Source organism: Lactuca serriola, chromosome 1, assembly GCF_051521515.1.
Source record: "Lactuca serriola cultivar US96UC23 chromosome 1, Lser_US96UC23_V15, whole genome shotgun sequence".
NCBI classification, from domain to species: Eukaryota; Viridiplantae; Streptophyta; class Magnoliopsida; order Asterales; family Asteraceae; genus Lactuca; species Lactuca serriola.
Window position 1 is genome coordinate 149,734,046 of NC_136408.1, and position 22,440 is coordinate 149,756,485.

General features: G+C 37.9%; 1 protein-coding gene across 1 annotated transcript; it reads left to right on the forward strand.

Annotated features, from left to right (window-relative positions):
• Window positions 1-18,265: 18,265 nt before the first annotated feature.
• Window positions 18,266-21,561, forward strand: LOC145062836 (uncharacterized). The gene is made up of 4 exons (XM_079010430.1): window positions 18,266-19,012; window positions 20,939-20,999; window positions 21,153-21,285; window positions 21,426-21,561. Exons 1-4 carry the CDS (start codon window positions 18,266-18,268, stop codon window positions 21,559-21,561), a joined length of 1,077 nt encoding a protein of 358 aa, XP_078866556.1.
• The last annotated feature ends 879 nt before the right edge of the window (window positions 21,562-22,440 follow it).

The window sequence follows — 22,440 nt, forward strand, 5'->3', positions numbered from 1 at the left end:
GCCCGTGCTGCGTATACTTATCTTTTGTAGTATACCTTGCTCGCAGCAATAGTCTTGTAGTAAATCCTAAGTACAGTAACTCTGTTAATGGTTGCTGTGTTGTGTTTAGTCTGTAATGCCTTATGTTCAAATCTAATGTCTTTAGTTTCCATATGTTTCCGACTTTATCATATGACTCGAGTAAATTCAATCCTCGCAATACCAACTTCATAAGTACATCACTTTTTCATAAATCGTCTTTTAGCGAAGCCGTCATATCAGAACACTGAAGTACTTATATAAGGAGTACCTTATAGCTCTTTTCCTTTCTGAAGGAATCCCCACAGTATTACTCGTGTAGTACGTCAAGTTCAATTCCAGGATTCATACGGTTGATCTATCACAGAAGAATGTATACATGAGAGTGATATATAATCAATGTTCTACAGGTTTAGAATTGATGATTCCACTTTAACTTCTTTTCCCTCGATGGGATGTGAGATTAAGGAAGAATCAGTTATTCGACTACCTTTTCAGTCTTAATTATATACGACTCGTATACACGAAATTGTGATCATTGAATCACGTATGAATTCTAATATGAACTTCAGGACAGAGACTGTCCAGGAGTACGAGTAATTGCATTGGCATAGGAACCAACTTAGAACCCAGTATGACTCTTATAACCAGATTGCCTTCAGTCTGAACACCTACAGAAGATACAGGAACAGTCCGGACAACACAACGAACTACTCAACAATAGAATTAGAAGACCAGGCTTCTCACCCTTGAGAAGTCCGGTCTTATTCTTACCAGAAGTCGACGGAGTGCATCATATGTACCTCGACGACCAGAGACTTCATTTAGATTTCCTTGAGAAATCGTTATCTCTGCCTCGCTTAGAAGAGTTGATTGAGCAAACACTGGGAAAGAGTTACTTTCAGAAATGGACCTGAGATCCGAATATCACCAGTTAGAGTGATAGGGATGGATGACTTGAAGACTATCCCCCGAACTCGATACGGACACTTCGAGTCCGTAGTGATACCCCTCGGATAGGACCAATACGCCCATAGCATTCATGAGCTAAATGAGTGGAGTACGCCTTCTTACTAGGATCAGTTCGTCATTTCTCCATGTAATGACTTATTTATCTACCCTTGTAGTGAGAAAGAACCCATAGAAACGTTACCCTCGGAGATACTTTTCGCAAAGTTCTCAGAACAGGAGTTTTGGAATTTAGAGACAAATTTCCTGAGACACACTATTAGTGTTGTGGAAATTCTTGAGTACTCTGTCAAATTATCCAAAGCCGTTGGGAATTGTCGGCACCGTAGTCACCGATGGAAAATTAACCAAATTCTAGGTCTTACAGACCTACTATCATAGTCCATTCGGAACTCCCCGCAAACTTCAGAAACCCGTTCGACTTTGACCCAGCAAGGGATGGCCTTGACTGGGAAGTAAGCGAGAGAAAGAACCTTTGGAATTCCAAGTGAGAGACCAAATTCTTTAGGAAACCTCACTCTAGGAACGACTTAATACACTTCGTAAAGCGTGGAAAGCTAAATCCAATATAGTTGGGACCTCCGAGATTCATACCAAAATCGGTCCTGCATCTCACAAACTAGACCTACTCCGCGAACTCAGTAACGTACATTTTCCCCTTCGCGTCTCGAACCTGAAACAGTATCTTTCCATTAGGACTTTCGTAAGCCCTCTCGACAAGATTGAGATTTACGAAATCCTTGCCTTCGTATTAGAAACGTAGTGACCCTCGACCGAGTGGTCAAGCAGACGAAGCAACGTCGTCGCCCATTAGTGAAGGTTCGTTGGAATACCAACCGAGAACCCGATTTCACTTGGGAGCGCGAGAACCAATCGATTAGGAAGTTCACATAACGACTCGATCATTCGTACCTACTTCCTTGCCTAAATTCTAATTTCGGGACGAAATTCCCTTTAACAGGGGGATGATGTGACAACCCAAAATTTCCATTCTGAACAAACCATATCAAGCCAATAGAAGTTAGAACAGTTACAGGGAAATTCCAGACTTTGGGTATAAGTTTGAGTTTTTTACGATTTACACTTCAGGAAATATCAGGAGAGTGGGTGCACTAGGGTTTTGTGCAACACTGTTATTCCAACACTCTATTATATTAGAGATCATTTCGGGAATAAAAAATATTTTCTGCCAAAAATATCTCAAGACTATAAATAGAATTCTGAACCAAATTCATTCATTATTCACATTTCCAACTAGAGAAAAGCCATTTTCTCTCTCACGGATCTTCAGGTTTTTATACCAAAACGTGAGTAACTCTTTCTAGTAGTGTTAGAAAGCCTTATATGTGTTTGTAACAAGATTTAGAAGGCTAAATCACTAGATTTAGGAGCTTACTCCCCAAGGTGTTCTTGGGCGGTAAACTCCCGAAACAATGCCTAGCCTTTCCCCCGAGATATACTACTGCCTTGGACTTGTATAGGAGTGTATTAGGGACAAGAAAACATCAAAGAACCACCCAAGTTTAGGAGTTCACAGCCCAAGGTGATCTTGGACCGTGAACTCCAAACTCATGGACCAAAGAGTGCTTTTGGCACTCCTAAAGGCTTCGACAATTACCAAGGGTTACTCCTACATAAATCAAGGACATTAAACCATCAAAAACACCTTCCAAAGTGAGTTTACGGCCATGACATGGTTCTTGGGCCATAAACATGATTAAAGGGCACCAAAAAGTCTGCCTAACGCCTTCATATGCTTGGAATAAAATTCTAGAACCTATCACACATGTGCAAGAGACTTGAAAGCATCAAAAACACCCATCCTTAAGAGTTTACGGCCGCAAACTCTAAGGGAAATGGCCTTAGGGCCGTAAACTCCTCAAAGGAGTGTTTCTATGCCTTAAACCCTTCCAAGGAGTTAACCACCAAGTTGGAATAATTCTAGGGATTATTTAACACCTTAAAAAAACCAAAGACATTGAGTCTTGGAGTTTATGGCCGTAAACTCAAGAGTTTACAACCGTAAACTCCATGTGTGATGGTATATGGAGAGTAAACTCATATATGGGGTCCTTTGGAACCCTAAACACAAGTGCCTTGTCCCATAATAGCTTAGATGCAATCCTTAGGGCTTAAAACACTTATATAAAGTGTTTATTATGTCCAGGATGCCTTAACATTATCAATTAGTAATTTAAGACTAATTGAGTGCATATATGTGTGATTATATGTTCATTAGGATCGTAGTGTGTGTACAAGTCCTCACTTGACACCTAACAATCCTACACCGTCCAGTTCATCCAAATCACCATCTATAGGTGAGTTCATACCCCTAATCAATGTTTTAAATGATTTTAAAGGCTTTAATGGGGGGAATACAAGTAGAAAACAACATGTTATTAAATCATCTATATGTATTTTATAACTGTGTTTTCGTTCAACAGATTTCACATACTACATAATGTGATGCATGAAATGGTTTTCTATCTTCAAAATACTTTGATATCAAATGTATTACTTTTGAAATAGTTATAAAAATGACATCAATTCACTTTTATATTTGTTCAAAACCCTTAGAAGTTTTACAAAACCATTTTACATTCTTGAACTAAACTATGCATATACACTTATAATCTTATATATATATATATATATATATATATATATATATATATATATATATATATATATATATATATATATATATTGTTGTTATAGTTTACATCTTTCATTTAGTTTCCCACACCCTTGAGTAGTAAGAGTGTATAAACCTACTTGAACAACCAATTACCTTTCAGTTAATTATCATAGGGATAGTTAGAAGATATGAAACATTATTCCTATTACAAGGAATCACACAAGAGTCAGTTCATTCATGAGTCTATACCAGTGCATTACCTGATACATGAGTACATCTACATATGCTTACCTGATACATGAACATGTTTACATATACTTACCTGATACATGAACACACATACATGAATACCATACATGAACACTGTTACATAGGTGCATTATCCTGTATTCACTTACTTGGATACTTGTACTTAGATCTATGAGGATGATTTATTAGTACTTTCTGTGTAAATTATCTTTTCTATCCCGGTTCAATGGGATATCTCGGCGGGACTAACCATTCCGAACCCCGCTGTTTAGCACTAGTGGTCGATGACCATCTACGGAGGTCTATGGTTACTATTTATGTTAGGTAGATCGATAACTCGACGGGACTAACCATTCCGAATCCCATCTGATTAACACTAATGGTCGATGACCATCTACGGAGGTCTATGGTTACTATTTGTATTAGGTAGATCATTATGGGGACTAACCCTACCACCAACCTGCTGCTGCTACATAGGACAACTGGACAATCTTCGATTGTTCATAAGTTTATACTTTTCGCTTATTGCGATGTTGTGTTACTCCTAGTACCCAACGATGACACTTACATTATTACTTTTCTGGACAATCTCCGGATGTTCATTAGGTTGCATTTTTCGCTTAACGTGATGTTGTGTTAGTCCTAGTACCCAGTGACAACACTTACAGTAGTACATTTTCCTGTTTACTTTATTTTGTGATACTTTCACATAAACGATGAGTTAGACTAAGTACTTTAGTACTAGTCAATAGAAGGAAAAACTATCATTTTACTTACAAAACATTCGGGTCTTGGTAAAAGACTACATTATCATAACAAAACATTCGGGTCTTGGTAGAAGACTACATTATCATAACAAAACATTCGGGTCTTGGTAGAAGACTACATTATCATATAAAACATTCGGGTCTTGGTAGAAGACTACATTGTCATAGCAAAACATTTGGGTCTTGGTAGAAGACTACATCATCATAACAAAGCATTCGGGTCTTGGTAGAAGACTACATTATCATAACAAAACATTCGGGTCTTGGTAGAAGACTACAATATCATAACAAAACATTCGGGTCTTGGTAGAAGACTACAATATCATAACAAAACATTCGGGTCTTGGTAGAAGACTACATTATCATAACAAAACATTCGGGTCTTGGTAGAAGACTACATTATCATAACAAAACATTTGGGTCTTGGTAGAAGACTACATTATCATAACAAAACATTCGGGTCTTGGTAGAAGACTACATTATCATAACAAAACATTCGGGTCTTGGTAGAAGACTACATCTCACACTGATAGAAAATAAGGGATTTTCTAGGGCTTTTCATACTTTCATCAACATTTTCATTTAAAGATTTACATGACTTTTAAAACAGCTTTTAGTAAGCAAGACAATGACACTTAAATACTTATGAATTCACCAGCTTTAAAGCTGATACTCTCTTTGAAAATAACTTGTATTCTCAGGTCATCAGTAGACAGGTACGGTGGCCAGGTTTTGAGAAGACGGAGCAGACAAGTCTCGTCTTTTATTTTGATTGTATATTTTTGGTGTCTTATTAAAATGAAGAACACACATGTATTAAAACATTACTTATAATGCAATGGATGATGTTGTTGCTTGTTTACTACTTTACACTGTTGTGATACTGTACATGACGTCCTCCACCCCTGAACGTTTCCGCCGTTCGTGGTTTTGGGGTGTGAGAAGAGGTCTCGTCATATTCAACTCCTGAAGTTTGAGAAAATCCCTTTGCATCCAGTCGTGATTTATAAGTATGTACACCCAACCATGCCGATCTTCTTCTTGAAGATCCATTTGCACCCGATTGTCTTATGACCTGGTACATTGTCACACAAGTTCTAAACTTGATTGTCATACATGGATTGTATCTTGCTGTCCATTGCCTGTTTCCATTTAGCAGACTCAGGGCTTGCCATGGCTTCTGTGTAGCTGTTAGGTTCATCCAAACTTACCAATGTACTATCACTGATAACTGTATCACCTTCTGCAGTAATATGGAAACCATAGTACTGTTTAGGTGCATTCCTAACTCGAGTGGAACACCTTAGAGGTACAGACTCGTCAGGTGGATCAACATGAGTTTCATCCTCAGATTGATTGCTAGGGTTTGAGGTTCCTTCACCACTTTACTCTTGAATTTCTTCAAGGTCAATTTGCCTCCCACTATTTCCTTGTCTTATGAAATCTCTCTCGTGAAAGACTCCTCTCCTTGCCACAAAGACCACATTATCATTGGGTCTACAGAAGAGGTAACCAAAGGATTTCTGTGGGTAGGTGATCAAAATACACCACTCACTTCGATGTTCGAGCTTATCGTGAGTCTCGCGTCTCATAAAAGCCTCGCAACCCCAAATCTTGATGTGATCCAAATTGGGAACTTTCCCATTCCATATCTCATGAGGTGTTTTGGCAACCTTTTTGGTAGGGAGTAGATTAGGGATATGGGCGACAGTCGCTAAGGCATACTCCCAAAATGAGATTGGTAGCGAAGCTCGACTCATCATGGAACGAACCATGTCCAACAAGGTTCGATTACGCCTCTCAGCCACACCTTTAAGTTGTGTTAGGTCATAATTTTGTGGTTTGAGCAAGGCATTCATCTTGTATAGGTCTTGGTAGGGTCTTGGGGTTTGTTATGTTGGTTGTAGTATGTTAGCGAGTGTGTGCGGCTGCACACTCTGTGTGCGGCCATACACGCGTGTGCGGCTGTACACACATGTGCGGCTGGTGGTCCTATAAATAAAATGTGTCTGTGTCAGTTGTATAGAGACGTCAGTGACGTATGTGTGTGTTTTCCCAAGGTGTACCTGACATTTATATGATATAGATGTGTGCATGCTTGGATTAATTCTTCTTCTACTCCTTCTACACTCTATTTGATTGTTTGCCTTAATTGATCACTGATTTGGATCCATAGTTTTTGGGACTTACAATTGGTATCAGAGCCAATTCAGTATCAATTTGAAGCATTTTAGAGTGTGCGGTTGGAGTTTGAAGGTGTGCGGTTAGAGTTTGAAGGTGTGCGGTTGAAGTTTGAAGGTGTGTGGTTAGAGTGTGCGGTTGAGTGTGCGGCTGAGTGTGCGGTTGGAGTGTGCAGTTGAGTGTGCGATTGGAGTGTGCGGTTGAGTGTGCGGTTGGGACCCAGGCTTGTAATGACCTGGGTCCCCAAATCTAAATAATCACGCTCATTGTGCAGGAACAGCTGTGGAGGAATGTCGTCAAACCTTGGTACGTTGACAGCGGTTGTTCCAGGCACATTGACAGGAGACATCTCCCAACTGCATGTCATTCATAATTTTAATGGGGGCTATGTTTCCTTCATGGGAGGAGATGGAGGGAAGATCACTCAAAAAGGAATAGTTGTAAATGGAGTGCTGAGTTTTGAGAACGTCATCTACGCTCCTGAGTTAAAGTATAGCTTGTTGAGTATCTCACAGATCAGCTTATAGATTACGGATAATGATATACAGTTAAGCAGTGAAGACCTCGATGCAATAGTGTTTACAGAGTGTTCCATCGAGTTTTACCTGACGTTTTTCTGATATAAACGTGTGCAAGCTCGATTTCTTTTCATCTTCTTATTCTATTGCTCCTTGATCATTGACAAAAGGAGTTAGTGGTGTTCTCAAAGTCACGTCTCCAACTTTTGATCAGATGGCCGACACCTTTCAACCGATATGGATACAAATTCAAGGATTCCTCCCCTTCCATTTGCTATTCCAACTTTATTGCCATTTGATGAGTGATCAGATACTGACACAAACCTCCCAGCCTCTTGGGAAAATAAGATGACTTGATCAGAGGCAGGGAGATCTTATCCAAGAACAAGTACCACCAATCCAACAACCCTGCAAAGCTGCTACACCAACTCAACCGACCCTAAAAGGACCAAGTAATGTTAGATCTTGGTTTGAAGTCGGGAGTTCTTCTGCTCCTGGGGGTTCTTCTCTTCCACAACCTATGCATGATGTTGCCTCTTTGAGGCTTGCCATGTTTCTTGCTCAACAAGATTCAGATCCTTTACCTCGTGGAAAATGAATATCAATAGGTGAAGGAAGTTTAGGGGGAGCAGGCCCATCTATCTCAGAGCTCAAGGAGGATATCACTGATGAAGAAGACCTGAGTCCATGCTAGCTCAAACCAAGGGGGAGATTGTTAGGTCATAATTTTGTGGTTTGAGCTACGCATTCATCTTGTATAGGTCTTGGTAGGGTCTTAGGGTTTGTTATGTTGGTTGTAGTATGTTAGCGAGTGTGTGCGGCCATACACGCGTGTGCGGCTGCACACTCTGTGTGCGGCTATACATGTGTGTGCGGCTGCACACTCTGTGTGCGGCCATACACGCGTGTGCGGCTGTACACACGTGTGCGGTTGTACACACGTGTACGGCTGGTGGTCCTATAAATAGAGTGTGTCTGTGTCAGTTGTATAGAGACGTCAGTGACGTATGGGTGTGTTTTCCCGAGGTGTACCTTACATTTATATGATATAGATGTGTGCATGCTTGGATTAATTCTTCTTCTACTCCTTCTACACTCTGTTTGATTGTTTGCCTTAATTGATCACTGATTTGGATCCATAGTTTTTAGGACTTATAATTGGTATCAGAGCCAATTCAGTGTCAATTTTGAAAGAACTTTGAAGGTGTGCGGTTGGAACTTTGAAGGTGTGCGGTTGGAGTTTGAAGGTGTGTGGTTGGAAATTTGAAGGTGTGCGGTTGGAGTTTGAAGGTGTGCGGTTAGAGTGTGCGGTTGAGTGTGCGGCTAAGTGTGCGGTTGTAGTGTGCGGTTGAGTGTGCGGTTGAGTGTGCCGTTGGTCTGTGCGGTTGGGACCCAGACTTGTAATGACCTGGGTCCCCAGATCTAAATAATCCCGCTCATTGTGCAGGAACAACTGTGGAGGAATGTCGTCAAACCTTGGTACGTCGACAGCGGTTGTTCCAGGCACATTGACAGGAGACATCTCTCAATTGCACGTCATTCAGAATTTTAATGGGGGCTATGTTTACTTCACGGGAGGAGATGGAGGGACGATCACTCTAAAAGGAATAGTTGTAAATGGAGTGCTGAGTTTTGAGAACGTCATCTACGCTCCTAAGTTAAAGTATAGCTTGTTGAGTGTCTCACAAATCAGCTTATAGACTACGGATAATGATCTATGGTTAAGCAGTGAATACCTCGATGCAATAGTGTTTACAGAGTGTTCCATCGAGTTGTACATGACGTTTTTCTGATATAAACGTGTGCAAGCTCGATTTCTTTTCATCTTCTTATTCTATTGCTGCTTGATCATTGACAAAAGGAGTTAGTGGTGTTCTCAAAGTGACGTCTCCAACTTTTGATCAGATGGCCGACACCTTTCAACCGATATGGATACAACTTCAAGGATTCCTCCCCTTCCATTTTTTATTCCAACTTTATTGCCATTTGATGAGTGATCAGATACTGACACAAACCTCCCAGCCTCCTGTGAAAACAAGATGACTTGATCAGAGGCAGGGAGATCTTATCCAAGAACAAGCACCACCAGTCCAACAACCCTCCAAAGCTGCCACACCAACTCAACCGACCCTAAAAGGACCAAGTAATGTTAGATCTTTGTTTGAAGTCGGGAGTTCTTCTGCTCCTGGGGGTTCTTCTCCTCCACAACCTACGCATGATGTTGCCTCTCTAAGGCTAGCGAGGTTTCTTGCTCAACAAGATTCAGATCCTTTGCCTCGTGGCAAATGAATATCAATAGGTGAAGGAAGTTTAGGGGGAGCAGACCCATCTATCTTAGAGCTCAAGGAATAGATCACTGATGAAGAAGACCTGAGTCCATGCTAGCTCAAACCAAGGGGGAGATCAATGATCCTTCCGTAGGGTAGGTCATAATTTTGTGGTTTGAGCTAGGCATTCATCTTGTATAGGTCTTGGTAGGGTCTTGGGGTTTGTTATGTTGGTTGTAGTATGTTAGCGAGTGTGTGCGGCCATACACCTGTGTGCTGCTGCACACTCTGTGTGCGGCCATACACGCATGTGCGGCTGTACACACGTGTGCGGCTGGTGGTCCTATAAATAGAATGTGTCTGTGTCAGTTGTATAGAGACGTCAGTGACGTATGTGTGTGTTTTCCCGAGGTGTACCTGACATTTATGTGATATAGATGTGTGCATGCTTGGATTAATTCTTCTTCTACTCCTTCTACACTCTGTTTGATAGTTTGCCTTAATTGATCACTCATTTGGATCCATAGTTTTTGGGACTTACAAGTTGTGGTGTTCTGGGAGGTGTCAATTGTGATACAATCCCACATTCCTTAAGATGGTCAAGGAACTTGGTACTAAGATACTCACCACGTCGATCAGATCGAAGCGTCTTAGTGTTCCTGCCTAACTGATTCTCCATTTCCTGTCTAAACTATTTAAACTTTTCAAAGGTTTTTTCCTTATGCTTGATTAAGTAGACATAACCATAACTACTGTAATCATCAGTAAAAGTCACATAGAAGCTGTTAACATCCCTAGTGGCGGTTATGAATGGCCCACACACATTTGTGTCTACGAGATCCAACAAACCTTCACCCCTAGCACAGGTACCAGTGAAGGGTGATTTTGTCGTTTTTCAAAGTAAACAAGATTCACAACTATCATCTGAATTTAGGTCAAATGACTCCAAGTCAACATCCTTTTGGAGTTGGCCTATGCGTTTCTTGCTAACATGTCGAAGACGACAATGCCATAATGATGTTTTATCCAAGCTAGTTGAAGAATCAATACACAACACATTATTTCCTAGGTTATCTACAACCGACACAGTTTCATATATACCATCACAAGGTAATGCTTTAAAATAAATAACATTATTATAGAAAGCATTAATACCACCACATTCATTATCAAAGGAAAAAGTACGTCCTTGTTGTACAAACCGTGAAAGGAAATACTATTTCTCGCCATTTTAGACGAGTAACAACATTTATTAAAATCTAATCATAACACACTACTTAGCAACAAAGAATAAACTCCAATCTTGGTGACAGGTGAAGCTTTCCTATTCCCCATGATCAATTTATCTTCCCATGCTCCACATTCTCACTTCTTCTTAGTCTCTGCAAATCAGAACATATGTGAATACCACAACCTGTATCAAGGACGCAAGAATTAGAATATGGTGAGTTATTAGACAATATATTGTAAATACCTGCATGGTTGGGTTTAACATTCCTATCCTTAACATGGCAATAGAAGCGTTCAGCTTCTTTAGGGTTGGCAGAAGGAGTGACAGAACTACCTTTGGTTCTACTTGAAGAGGAGCCATCAAAAGACTTTCCCTTGGTACCCTTTGAAGGGCTCTTCCTCTTCTTCCCTTTACTTTTCCCAATAGCCAAAACAGGGGCGGTGGTAGGAGTAGGAGTGCTAGCAAACGATATACCTTTAAGACCACTTTCGACGATCTTCAAAAGTCCTTGAAGTTTGCTGAGTGTGTACTCCTCCTTGTTCATATGATAGGTCATTCAGAACTGATCATAACAAGTAGGTAAGGAGTGCAATATGATGTCAATTGCCAACTCCTCGGGGAAGTTCACATTGAACTTCATCAAACGGTCCACAAACCTTTTCATTTTCTACATGTGGCATGTGATGGAGGAGATTATTTCATATCGCTCCTGACGAACACTCTGATGGTATCTTTCCATCAAATCCTGCTACATCTCAAAAGGATAAAAATCCTCATAGGACTTTTGGAGCTCGGCTGTCATCGTGGCCAACATGATACATGCCACTTTAGTGGCATCTCTCTCATGAGTCCTAAAGTCATCGATCTCCTCTGGAGTAGTAGACGACTCATCAAGTTCCTTCAGCTCCTTTTCGAGGACATATTCCTTGTCATCATAGCGAGTGACCATCCTTATGTTCCTAATCAAATCATTGAAATTAGTCCCATCAAACATGACTCTCCTACAAAGGTTAATGAGAGAGAAGGAGCCGGTAAGGTTTAGATTAGATATATATTGATAGTCCTTAATAAGACACCTAAATGTAATATTAAGGCTAGGACCTAACACAATATTTTATAACTTAGAAGAGGGATACCGTAATCCAAGCTATATGATATTTGAAGGTAGGTGAATGACGATTCACTAATTTCCACCATGAAAACGAAATATATTATTAGGTTTTAATTGGTTTTGAAACTCCTATATTCCATTGAGATTCATTGAACTTTTCAATGGCATGTTTAAATCTCGATTGTGCCCTTCAAGTTTTTTGACTGGGATGTCGACGATCACAAAACAAGGTGTGAATAACCATGCAAATTAACTTGGTACTCTTAATGTTTATCAGCTAGTTGATGTGCTGGTTAATCACACCCGCTCCACTGGTCTATGATAAACCTTAAGCCACCCTTTGCCAACCTTGTTAAATCCAAGTTAGTGTGCCAGTTAACCACACACGCTCCACTAACGACTTAAGAAAGGTGCAAAGTGTAATTTCATGGGTTAGCATCAAATTCACATTTTCCTAAAGCAACTAAGATTAGGAATTTATAAAATATTTACTTACCTTATAATATTCATTCTACTTTTAATGAGAATTAAAGTCATTGTCCTACCCGTTCGGCTAACGACCCTCCACCAATCAACGAAGCATTGGATGAGAGCGGACACCCATTAAGCTGTCATTTTATAGGCAACAACTTTATAGCCCCCTTATAGACCGACTTCGTGAATGAGGCCTACTAAGGGTAAAACGACTTCATCTTATATACACACACACACACACATATATATATATATGTATATATATATATGTATATATATATATATGTATGTACATATATATATATATATATATATATATATATGTATATATATGTATATATATATGTATGTATGTATGTATATATATATATATATATATATATATATATATATATATATATATATATATATAACTTATAATACTATAAGTATAAGGGTTGGATTTTTACTTTTAAAATTCTAGGGGTTGGAACTAAAGTTTTCTAAAGTGACTTTCCATGTTCCAAAACTTGAAGGCAAGTTTTGTAACTATTCAAAACTTTTCAACTTCATAACTTATGAGTTAGTGGTTTGTTAAAGTGAAGACGCTTCATTTTTTGTAACCTATGTGTTATTTAATGGACTTTAAAAGAAAAGACTTTTGGTAATCCATAACTTGAGGACAAATTTGGGACTCAATTAAAACATCTAGATCAAAAATTAAACTAACAAACAATTTGCAAATAATTCCTATTATCTACCAAAATCATAAGTGTATGAACATTCATATCAACAATTTCAAGAATCATATAAACACATATAAAACTTGAGAATTTGATAATAACCATTGAAAATGGATTAGCGTAATCATTATTAAACCAAAAACAGGTTTTACAAGCCAGAAACAGTTTAGGGTAATGATCCTAATCCATTTCCAGCAGCAAAACTCGAAATTCTGCACACAGGGCTCTTACTCGCCGAGTGCAAGAACCTACTCGACAAGTAGGATGCATTTTCACTTGGACTCGTCGCGTCCCCCCATGGACTCGGCGAGTCCACTGCACGGTGAATAGAAAAATCGATTTTTTCCAAGCATTTGCATCAAGTATCAAGAAAACAAGCCTAGGCTCTGATACCACTGATGGGTTTTGAGTTTTCTAACACTCTTATTATGTACATGCAACCCTAGAAACCTTGCATCTATGTTTTACTATGATACATGCAAATTTGATTTTTCATAGGTTCTTATCCTAAGTAGCATGGCTTGGGGAACTTGAAACATAAAAGCTAGTAGAATAACATACCTTTGTTGTTGCTTGATTTCTTTAAGAACTTTGTGAGCCTAGCACCACAAATATGATGCCTCAAATGTTTCACACAACACCACAACTCTTGGAATAACTTGAGAGAAGCACACTATCACTCAAAATTGTCTAGCCCTCCTTGTTCTTGTCTATGTGCCGAATTTGCTAGCCTATGGGGTCTTTATATAGTGTGTCAGAAGTAGGGTTACACAATGTAAACTCTAATTGACAAGGAATTTCATTTCCTCGATGGTCCATGGGTTTTAACCTCCATGGACCATCCATTGAGCACCCTATGTGTTTTAGCCAAATCCAATAAACCATGGGTCATTAGCCCACTATATAAGAATGGATGATTTACACAATCAACCCCATGTATTTAATTAGTCTCTTTTTTATCAAAAAATTAATTCTTGATGAACACTAATTAAATAATACTATTTCATATTAATATATTGTAACTTATAATATATTAACAAATCATAAGTGTCCTTCTTCTCATTTTGTCTATCCAATTATCATGATGCCATGCAACCCAAATGGACCATGCCAACCGGGTCAAGTACATACTAGAAATAGTTATGGACTTAGACACCTTATCCAACAATCATTGCCTCCATGATAACAACAAAAATGAAGGATGGAGAGTCGATCACGACCCACTTTCTAAATGTGGACCACTTGCTAAAGTTGAATGTCAATTTTGACGAAGAGTTGGCTATAGACATAATCCTACACTCTTTACCTTCTTGTTATGCTCAGTTCCAAATGACTTATCATATGAACAAGAAGGGAGTCACTCTAAGTAAGCTTCAACGCCTTTCGAGAACTGCTGAAAGTAGTTTAAAAGGCTAGTCTATTGTACCCACTCCTACTGTTGTTGCACCAGTTCTGGCAATTGAACATGGTAAAGGGAAGAAAAGGAAAGTTCCTTCAAAGACTCACAAGGGAAAGTCTCATGATGGATCCTTTTCTAGTGGGTCCAAAGGTGGTTCTGCTACTCCCTCATCCAATCCAAAGGAAGCATAGTGCTTCTATTGTCATGAAAAAGGGCATTGGAAACAAATCTTCCCTAAATACTTGTAGGTATTTACACTATTCAATCTAACAACTCATCACATGCTAGTTCTTGGGTCCTTGATACCGGATCTGTTTTCACGTCTGTTCTGATTTGAAGGGTCTAAAAAGAAGTAGGGATGTGGAGCATGGGAAGATGAACTTGATCATGGGGAATAGAAATGGGTCGCCTGTCACCTATATTGGAGTTTATTCTTTATTTCTTAGTAATTGGTTTGGGCTAGATTTGAACAATTGTTTCTACTCGTCAGATATGGTGAGAAACATTATTTCTTTTCATGGTTTGAATAAACATGGTTTTAGATTTTCATTTAACAATGAAATTGTTTCTATTAATGCTTTTTATACTGATAAATTATATTTTGAAACATTGCCTTGTAATGGTATATATGAAACTGTGATGATTATAGACAACTTAGGAAATAATGTATTGCATATTGATTCGTCGAATGGTCTGGACAAAGCATTCTTATGGCATTGTCATCTTAGACATGTCAACAAGAATCGCTTAGCCCAACTCCAAAAGGATGGAGTGTTCGAGTCATTTGACTTAAGGTCGGATGACACGTGTGAATCATCTTTGCTTAGAAAGATGACCAAGTCAACTTTCACTATTACTTGTAAAAGAGGTGAGGGTTTGTTGGATCTCATACACACCGATGTGTGTGGACCCTTAAGATCCGCCACAAGGGATGTTAACCGCTTCTATGTAACCTTTACATACAATTATTGTAGATATGGATATATCTAATTAATCAAACACAAGTCGGAGACCATTGAAAAGTTCAAAGAGTTTAAGCAAGAAGTGGAGAATCTATTGGGCAAGAAGATAAAGACGCTCCGATTTGATCGAGGTGGTGAGTATCTTAGTATTGATTTCCAGGACTATATTAAAGATTGTGGAATTGTTTCACAATTGACGCAGTCCAGGACACCGCAACTTAATGGTGTGGCTGAGAGGCGTAATCGAACCTTGTTGGACAAGGTTTGTTCCATGATGAGTTGAGCTTTGTTAGCGGTCTCATTTTGGGTTTATGCCTTAGTGACTTCCGCCCATATCCTTAATCTAGTCTCAACTAAAAAGGTCGCCAAAACACCTCACTAAATGTGGACAGGGACGGTTCCCTCATTAGCGCATATCAAGGTTTGGGGTTTCGAGGCGTTCGTAAGACGAGAGACTTACGAAAAGATCGAACCTTGTAGTGAGCATTGTATTTTCATAGGCTACCCACATAAATCCTTTGGATATTTGTTCTATAGACCTACTGAGAACGTGGTCTTCGTAGAGCGGAGGGGTGTCTTTCGTGAAAGAGAACTCTTATGCCAAGAAGATAGTAGGAGGAAAATTAACCTTGAAGAGCTTCAAGAGTTCAGCGATGAAGGAACCTCTAACACTAACAATCAACCTGAGGATGAGACTCTTGTTGAACCAGTTGACGAGTTCGTACCTATGATACGTTGTAGTAGAGTTAGTGTTCCACATGTGTTGTATGGCTTTTATATAACAAGTGAAGGTGATATGTTTATTAGTGATAGCACATTGATAAATTTGGATGAGCCTAACAACTACAAGTAAACCATGGCAGGCCAAGAGTCTACAAAGTGGAAAGAGGCAATTCAGTCCATGTATGACAATCATTTTTGGAACTTGGTTGACAATGTATGAGGTCGTAAGACAGTCAGGTGCAAGTGGGTCTTCAAGAAGAAGACCGACATGGATGGAAACTACACACATATAAGGCGTGATTGGTTGCGAAGGACTTTTCTCAAACTTCTAGAGTTGACTATGACGAGACCATCTCACCAGTAGCGAAGATTAAATCTATAAGGGTTATGCTAGCCATAGCTGTGTTTCATGATTATGAAATATGGCAGATGGATGTCAAAGCCGCTTTCCTTAATGGGAAGTTGGCTGAAGATGTTTACATGAGTCAGCTAGAGGGTTTTGTAGATGCGAAGTACCATAATAGAGTGTGTAAGCTTAAGAAATCCATTTATGGATTAAAGCATGCATCTCATAGATAGAATCTTTGTTTCGATGAGAAAGTCGAAGAATTTTGTTTTTCGAGAAGTGAGGATGAGTCATGCATATATGTCAAGGCTAGTGGGAGTATAGTTGACTTTACAGTATTTTATGTGGATGACATAGTGCTCATAGACAGTGTTGCAACTATTGGCCTAGGCGGCCGATTAATCGGCACCTAGGCGCTTGGCGGTCCTCTATTGTCAACGTTTATAGCTAATCAGGCTATATAATCCGACATGGTCAAAGTCGGTCAAACTCGGGTCTAGGCGGCCAAATCGGTCAACAAAATTCAACGTAATTAAAAAAATTAAGGGCAAAATTGTCAAAATGTAACAAATGCTTCTAGGGTTGCATCCGTTTTCTCATTCAATGCAGTAAAAAACTCGACATTCTCTCTGCCTCTCTGAACCACAAACGAGAACGGACAAAGGAAATCGATTGCATCTTCTTCTTCAGTTCACCTTCGAATTTAAGTCTCACGCCATCGTTTTTAGATCTGGCCCTCGGGTTGTCATCCCCTGCAAGCAACGACATCGCAAACTCTTTCCAAGCTTCAGTTCACAACTTCAGCTCCTCCCGTCATGAAGTTTCTGGGCTCACGAAGTTTAAAGATTGCAGTTCTTGAAGTTTATCGGTTCAAAATAAACGCTTCTTCCGACTTCAGCTCCTCTCGTCGACACTAATTGAGTTATCCAGGTTAGTTTATACTTCAACTCTTCTTCCGACTTCTCTGTGACAACTTCTTCTGTTAATAGCAACCACTTTATCTATTAACAAGGAATTTATCAGTTGGTTAACACTAATTAAGTCTCAATTTATCAGTTGGTTAAGCAATTTATCGGTAGCATGTTTATTAACCATGGATTAAGTCCAAATGGTGAAATCGATTTGAGATTAGGAAAATAGAATAGCTTTCCAATGATATCATTATGCGGATATTTATCTATACAAAAGAAAAAGATGAAGACTTGGGGTCTCTATGACACCTTCTTAACATAAAATATGTTAACAACTTCTTCTGTGACAACTTGGGGTGTATGAATTCTTCTCTGTGACAGCTTCTATCAAATATTTTTTTTTTTTTTTTTTTTTTTTTTTTTTTTTTTTTTTAAATCTGTTAACAGCTTCTTCTGTTAAGAAATTTGGTATTGGTTAATTGAACATTTGTTGAAACTGTTTAACATGAAATCTGTTAAGATACTGAATTTCTGTCAAGTAGTTTTTTTTTTTTTGAAATATGTTAAATATGAATATGTTGTGCATTTGTTGAAATTTGTTAAACATGAATCTTTTAATTATTTCTTTAAGCACTTTAGTATTAAGGCATTAACATGAATCTATAAGTTGTTTGGTTGATTGATAATCATTTAATCATTTTTTCAACCATTTATATTATATTTTTTAAGGCGTTAATTTATTTAATGTGTTAATGTGATGATTTAACAGTTGACAATCAATGACTTCGAATACTTCGACTACACCTTCTGTGGGATCAAGCTCCATCGATACAAATAAACGGGACTCGAATGACGTTAGTTGGGAATATGGTTTTATCCCGGATAAAAGCAACTTGGATAGATTGAAATGTAAATTATGTGGAAAAGTGTTTGGCGGAGGGATTACTAGAATGAAACAACATATTGCTCATGTGAAGGGGAATGTATCTTCATGTCCAAGTTCTACAAAAGATGATCAATTGAAATGTCGAAATTCTATTAATGAAGGGAAGTTAAAAAAGAAAGCTAGATTTTCACAAGATGAAGCCTTAAGATTTGTGGTGAGAAAAGAATTTCATGATAGCGTGGATGGAGTAGCATCTTATTTCGGGTTGAAAGCACCAAATCTTATAGGCCCCATGGATGGCTATGCAAACAAAATAAACCTCGAAGAAGATTTGAATGCGAGAAAGGGAAAAAATGTTGATCTTAACAATATTGTCCAGAAAGAAAGAATACCCACGGTCCATAAATACATTACTAGGTGGGCGTATGAATGCGCAATTCCTTTTCATGCCCTTGAAAAGGATAGCTTTAAAATGATGTTGGAGGTTGTTGGCCAATTTGGAATCGGGCTTCCACCTTCTATTAGATATGATTTAAGTGACATGCTTCTAAAGCATGAGGTTGAAAGAACAAAATGCTTATTGAAAAAAAAAAGAACAAGAATGGAAAGAGGATGGATGCTCGATTATGACGGATGCTTGGTCTGATCGAAAGAGAACAATCATTATGAATTTATGTGTTAATTCGAAGATGGGACCTGTTTTTTTATCTTCAAAGGAATGTTCCAACGAAGCACATACAAGCCAAAAAATATATGAATATGTGGAGTCTTGTATTCAACAAGTTGGTCATGAGCATGTTGTTTAAATTGTGATTGATAATGCCATGAATAGCATGGGGGCGACAAAGTTGCTAAAAGAGAAAAGACCATCTATTTTTTGGACATCATGTGCGATGCATACCATTCACCTTATGCTTGAAGGTACTTACATTATTTTGTTTATTTATTGTATTTATTACTTTATTACTTTCTTTTGTTTTAAAATGTTTAATTTTATACTATAATTTGTTATTTAATTGTGTTTATTTCTTCAAGGTATCGGTACACTGCTAAGGTTTAAGAAAATTCTAGATCAAGCAAAGAAGCTAACCATCTTCATTTACGCTCACCACAAAACATTGGCGATGATGAGAAGTTACACCAACAGAAGAGAAATTATCCGACCGGGAGTCACGAGATTTGCTTCCGCCTTTCTAACATTACAAAGTTTGGCTGAAAAAAAGGAGCAACTAAGACATATGCTCTCTAGCACTGAATGGGAGGAATACAAATTTTGTAGTACGCCTAAAGGGATTGCCTCATATAAAATGGTAGAAAGTGTCCAATTTTGGTCCGGTGTATAATGTTTAAAGGTGTTGTCCCCTTTGTGAAAGTCCTTCAAATGGCTGACGCAGATTGGAAGCCCTCAATGGGTTTTGTTTACGGGGAGATTAAAGTTGCTAAAGAATAAATTATCACATCATTGGGTGGTAAAGAGAAAGCTTACAAGCCTATTATAGATATCAAAAACAAAAAGATGAAAGGTCGTCTAGATTCAAGTTTACATTTAACGTCTTGTCTTTTAAACCATATTATCATTTTAAGGATCCACAACTCCAATACGATCCCGATATAATGAATGCGGTTCTTGATTTTTTTTGATACATTACTTTGTGACAATTTTGAGATGCAAAGGCAAGTTGTAACAATTGACTTGCCAAAGTACAAGAAAAAAATTGATAGATTTGGTTGCGATCTTGCAATTAAAAATTGTAGGGTGAATGATGCCGAATTTGATTCGGGTAATTTTAGTTATCTATTTTAGTATTGGGAAATCTCCAGAAAAGTCCTAAAATTTTACCCTAGTTTACGAAAAAGTCCCAAACTAAATTTTGTTTACGGAAAAACATGAATTACCGGTAAAAATGGCGATTTGACCCCCTTTTTTCCGTTTTATTACTTTCCTGTTTCACTAAAGTCTCATTATTTTACCCTAATTTGCGAATAAGTCCCAAAATAAAATTTACTGATGATTTGGCCCTTTTCTCAATATAACATACATTTTACCGGTTTCATTGCTGACCCGGATATATAGTCATTAAATGAGACGATAAGATGTATATGTTGAGTTATCTAATGCTATCGTTAGCATAAAACTTGATATCCTGATTTATTGTATATCTTTTCGGAACATAAAATGCATCCAACGAAGACTACAATATTTACATAAACTAACAACCACTATGTTATTTTTTACGTGCGTAAGAAGTATCAAATTGTCTCTCTAATCTGATCCAACCCAATATATCCATCTCATCAGACATCAACTCATTTTCTGGCCTTTTTTCTTGGAAACACACATTTTATTGGTTTCATTGCTGACGTAGATACATAGTCATAAATGTGCCGATGAGATGGTAATCAAATTTTAAAGTAAATGTGAGATTATATAACCCATCATATTCATCTTATCAGCTAATTTAATGACTAAATGTCTAAGTCATCAATAAAACTAATAAAATGTATGTTAATGATGAAAGGGCCAAATCATTAGTAAATTTTCTTTTGTGACTTATTCACAAATTAGGGTAATGTGAGTAATAAAACCAGTAAACCGGAAAAAAGGGGTCAACTCATCATTTTTACCGGTAATTCATGTTTTTTCATAATCAAATTTTAGTTTGGGACTTTTTCGTAAATTAAGGTAAAATTTTAGGACTTTTCTGGAGATGTCACTTTAGTATTTTATAAAATTGAGATATTTATCGATTAATAATGTGTTTTTGTTTAAAAAATTGTAGCTACTTGGTGGGGACTATTTGGTGGCACAACTCCTCATTTGACAAAGATTGCAATGAGGATTCTTTCTTTGACTAGCAATTCATCGGGTTGTGAAAGAAATTGGAGCACGTTTGAAGGAGTTAGTAATATAAAGTATTAAATTTATACATTATAAAATTTAAATAATAAGCACATTTCAACTCTTTGTTGTGTTTACATTTCTAGGTACATACAAAAAAACGAAATAGATTGGAGGCAAGCAAATTGAGAAATCTTGTTTATGTTTAATTCAGTGCTAATTTATTGGAAAAAAAACAAAAGCGAAAAGATAGAAATATGGAGGTGTTGTTAGCAAATGATCCACTCTCGGCTCAAGAATGGATTGCTGATGTAGATGAAGTAGACCCTGAAATGGTTAATGAATTCTAGGAACCGATGATAATCAAGCACCTCGAGAAAGTCCAAGAACGATGGAACTTTTCGATGAAGATTTTGAGTCCGAGAGTGAGGAGCAAGTGTTAGAAGAAGACGAATATGATTCGAAAGGGGTTCAAATAATGGAAGTGTGCGGAGAAGATTAGAAGATAATTTGTTTTATTTTTGTGGTATTTAAACTTATTATGAACACGTTGAATGATGATTTGGTGTATTTGTTGAACTTATTATTAACCTTTTATGTTTGTTTTGGTCTTTTGGATGATAATTTGTTGTGCTTATTAAACTTGTTATTAAACTTTTATGCTAATTTACTTATATTATTATGATTAAATTTATACTTATTAATTTTTGAATAATTTTCTCAACAATTAATGGTCCCTGATTAATCCTTGCTTAGCCGATGAATCCCTTAACCCTAGTCAACAGCCGAGCTACCATCAAACGATTTTTGCAACCTTGCTCATAGGAAACGACGTTCCAACCTTGTGGGAAGTTAAGTCCTAGCTTGGGAAGTGTTTCACTATGAAGGACCTCGGGGATGCTGCTTACATTATAGGGATAAGGATATTGAGAAATAGGAGTAAAAGACTAATATGACTTAGTCAAAGAATCTACTTGGACAAGGTGTTGAAACATTTCAACATGGAGAATTCCAAGAAAGGAGAATTGCCTATCCAGAGCAATACCAAACTGAGTAAGAGCCAGAGTCTGAGTACCGATGCTGAAATAGCAGAAATCAGTCGAGTACCATATGCTTCTGTTGTTGGCTCGATCATGTATGCTATGACATGTACTCACCCAGATGTGTCTTTTTCCTTGAGCATGGTTAGTCGATATCAAGGGAATCCTGGTAGAACTCACTGGAAAGCA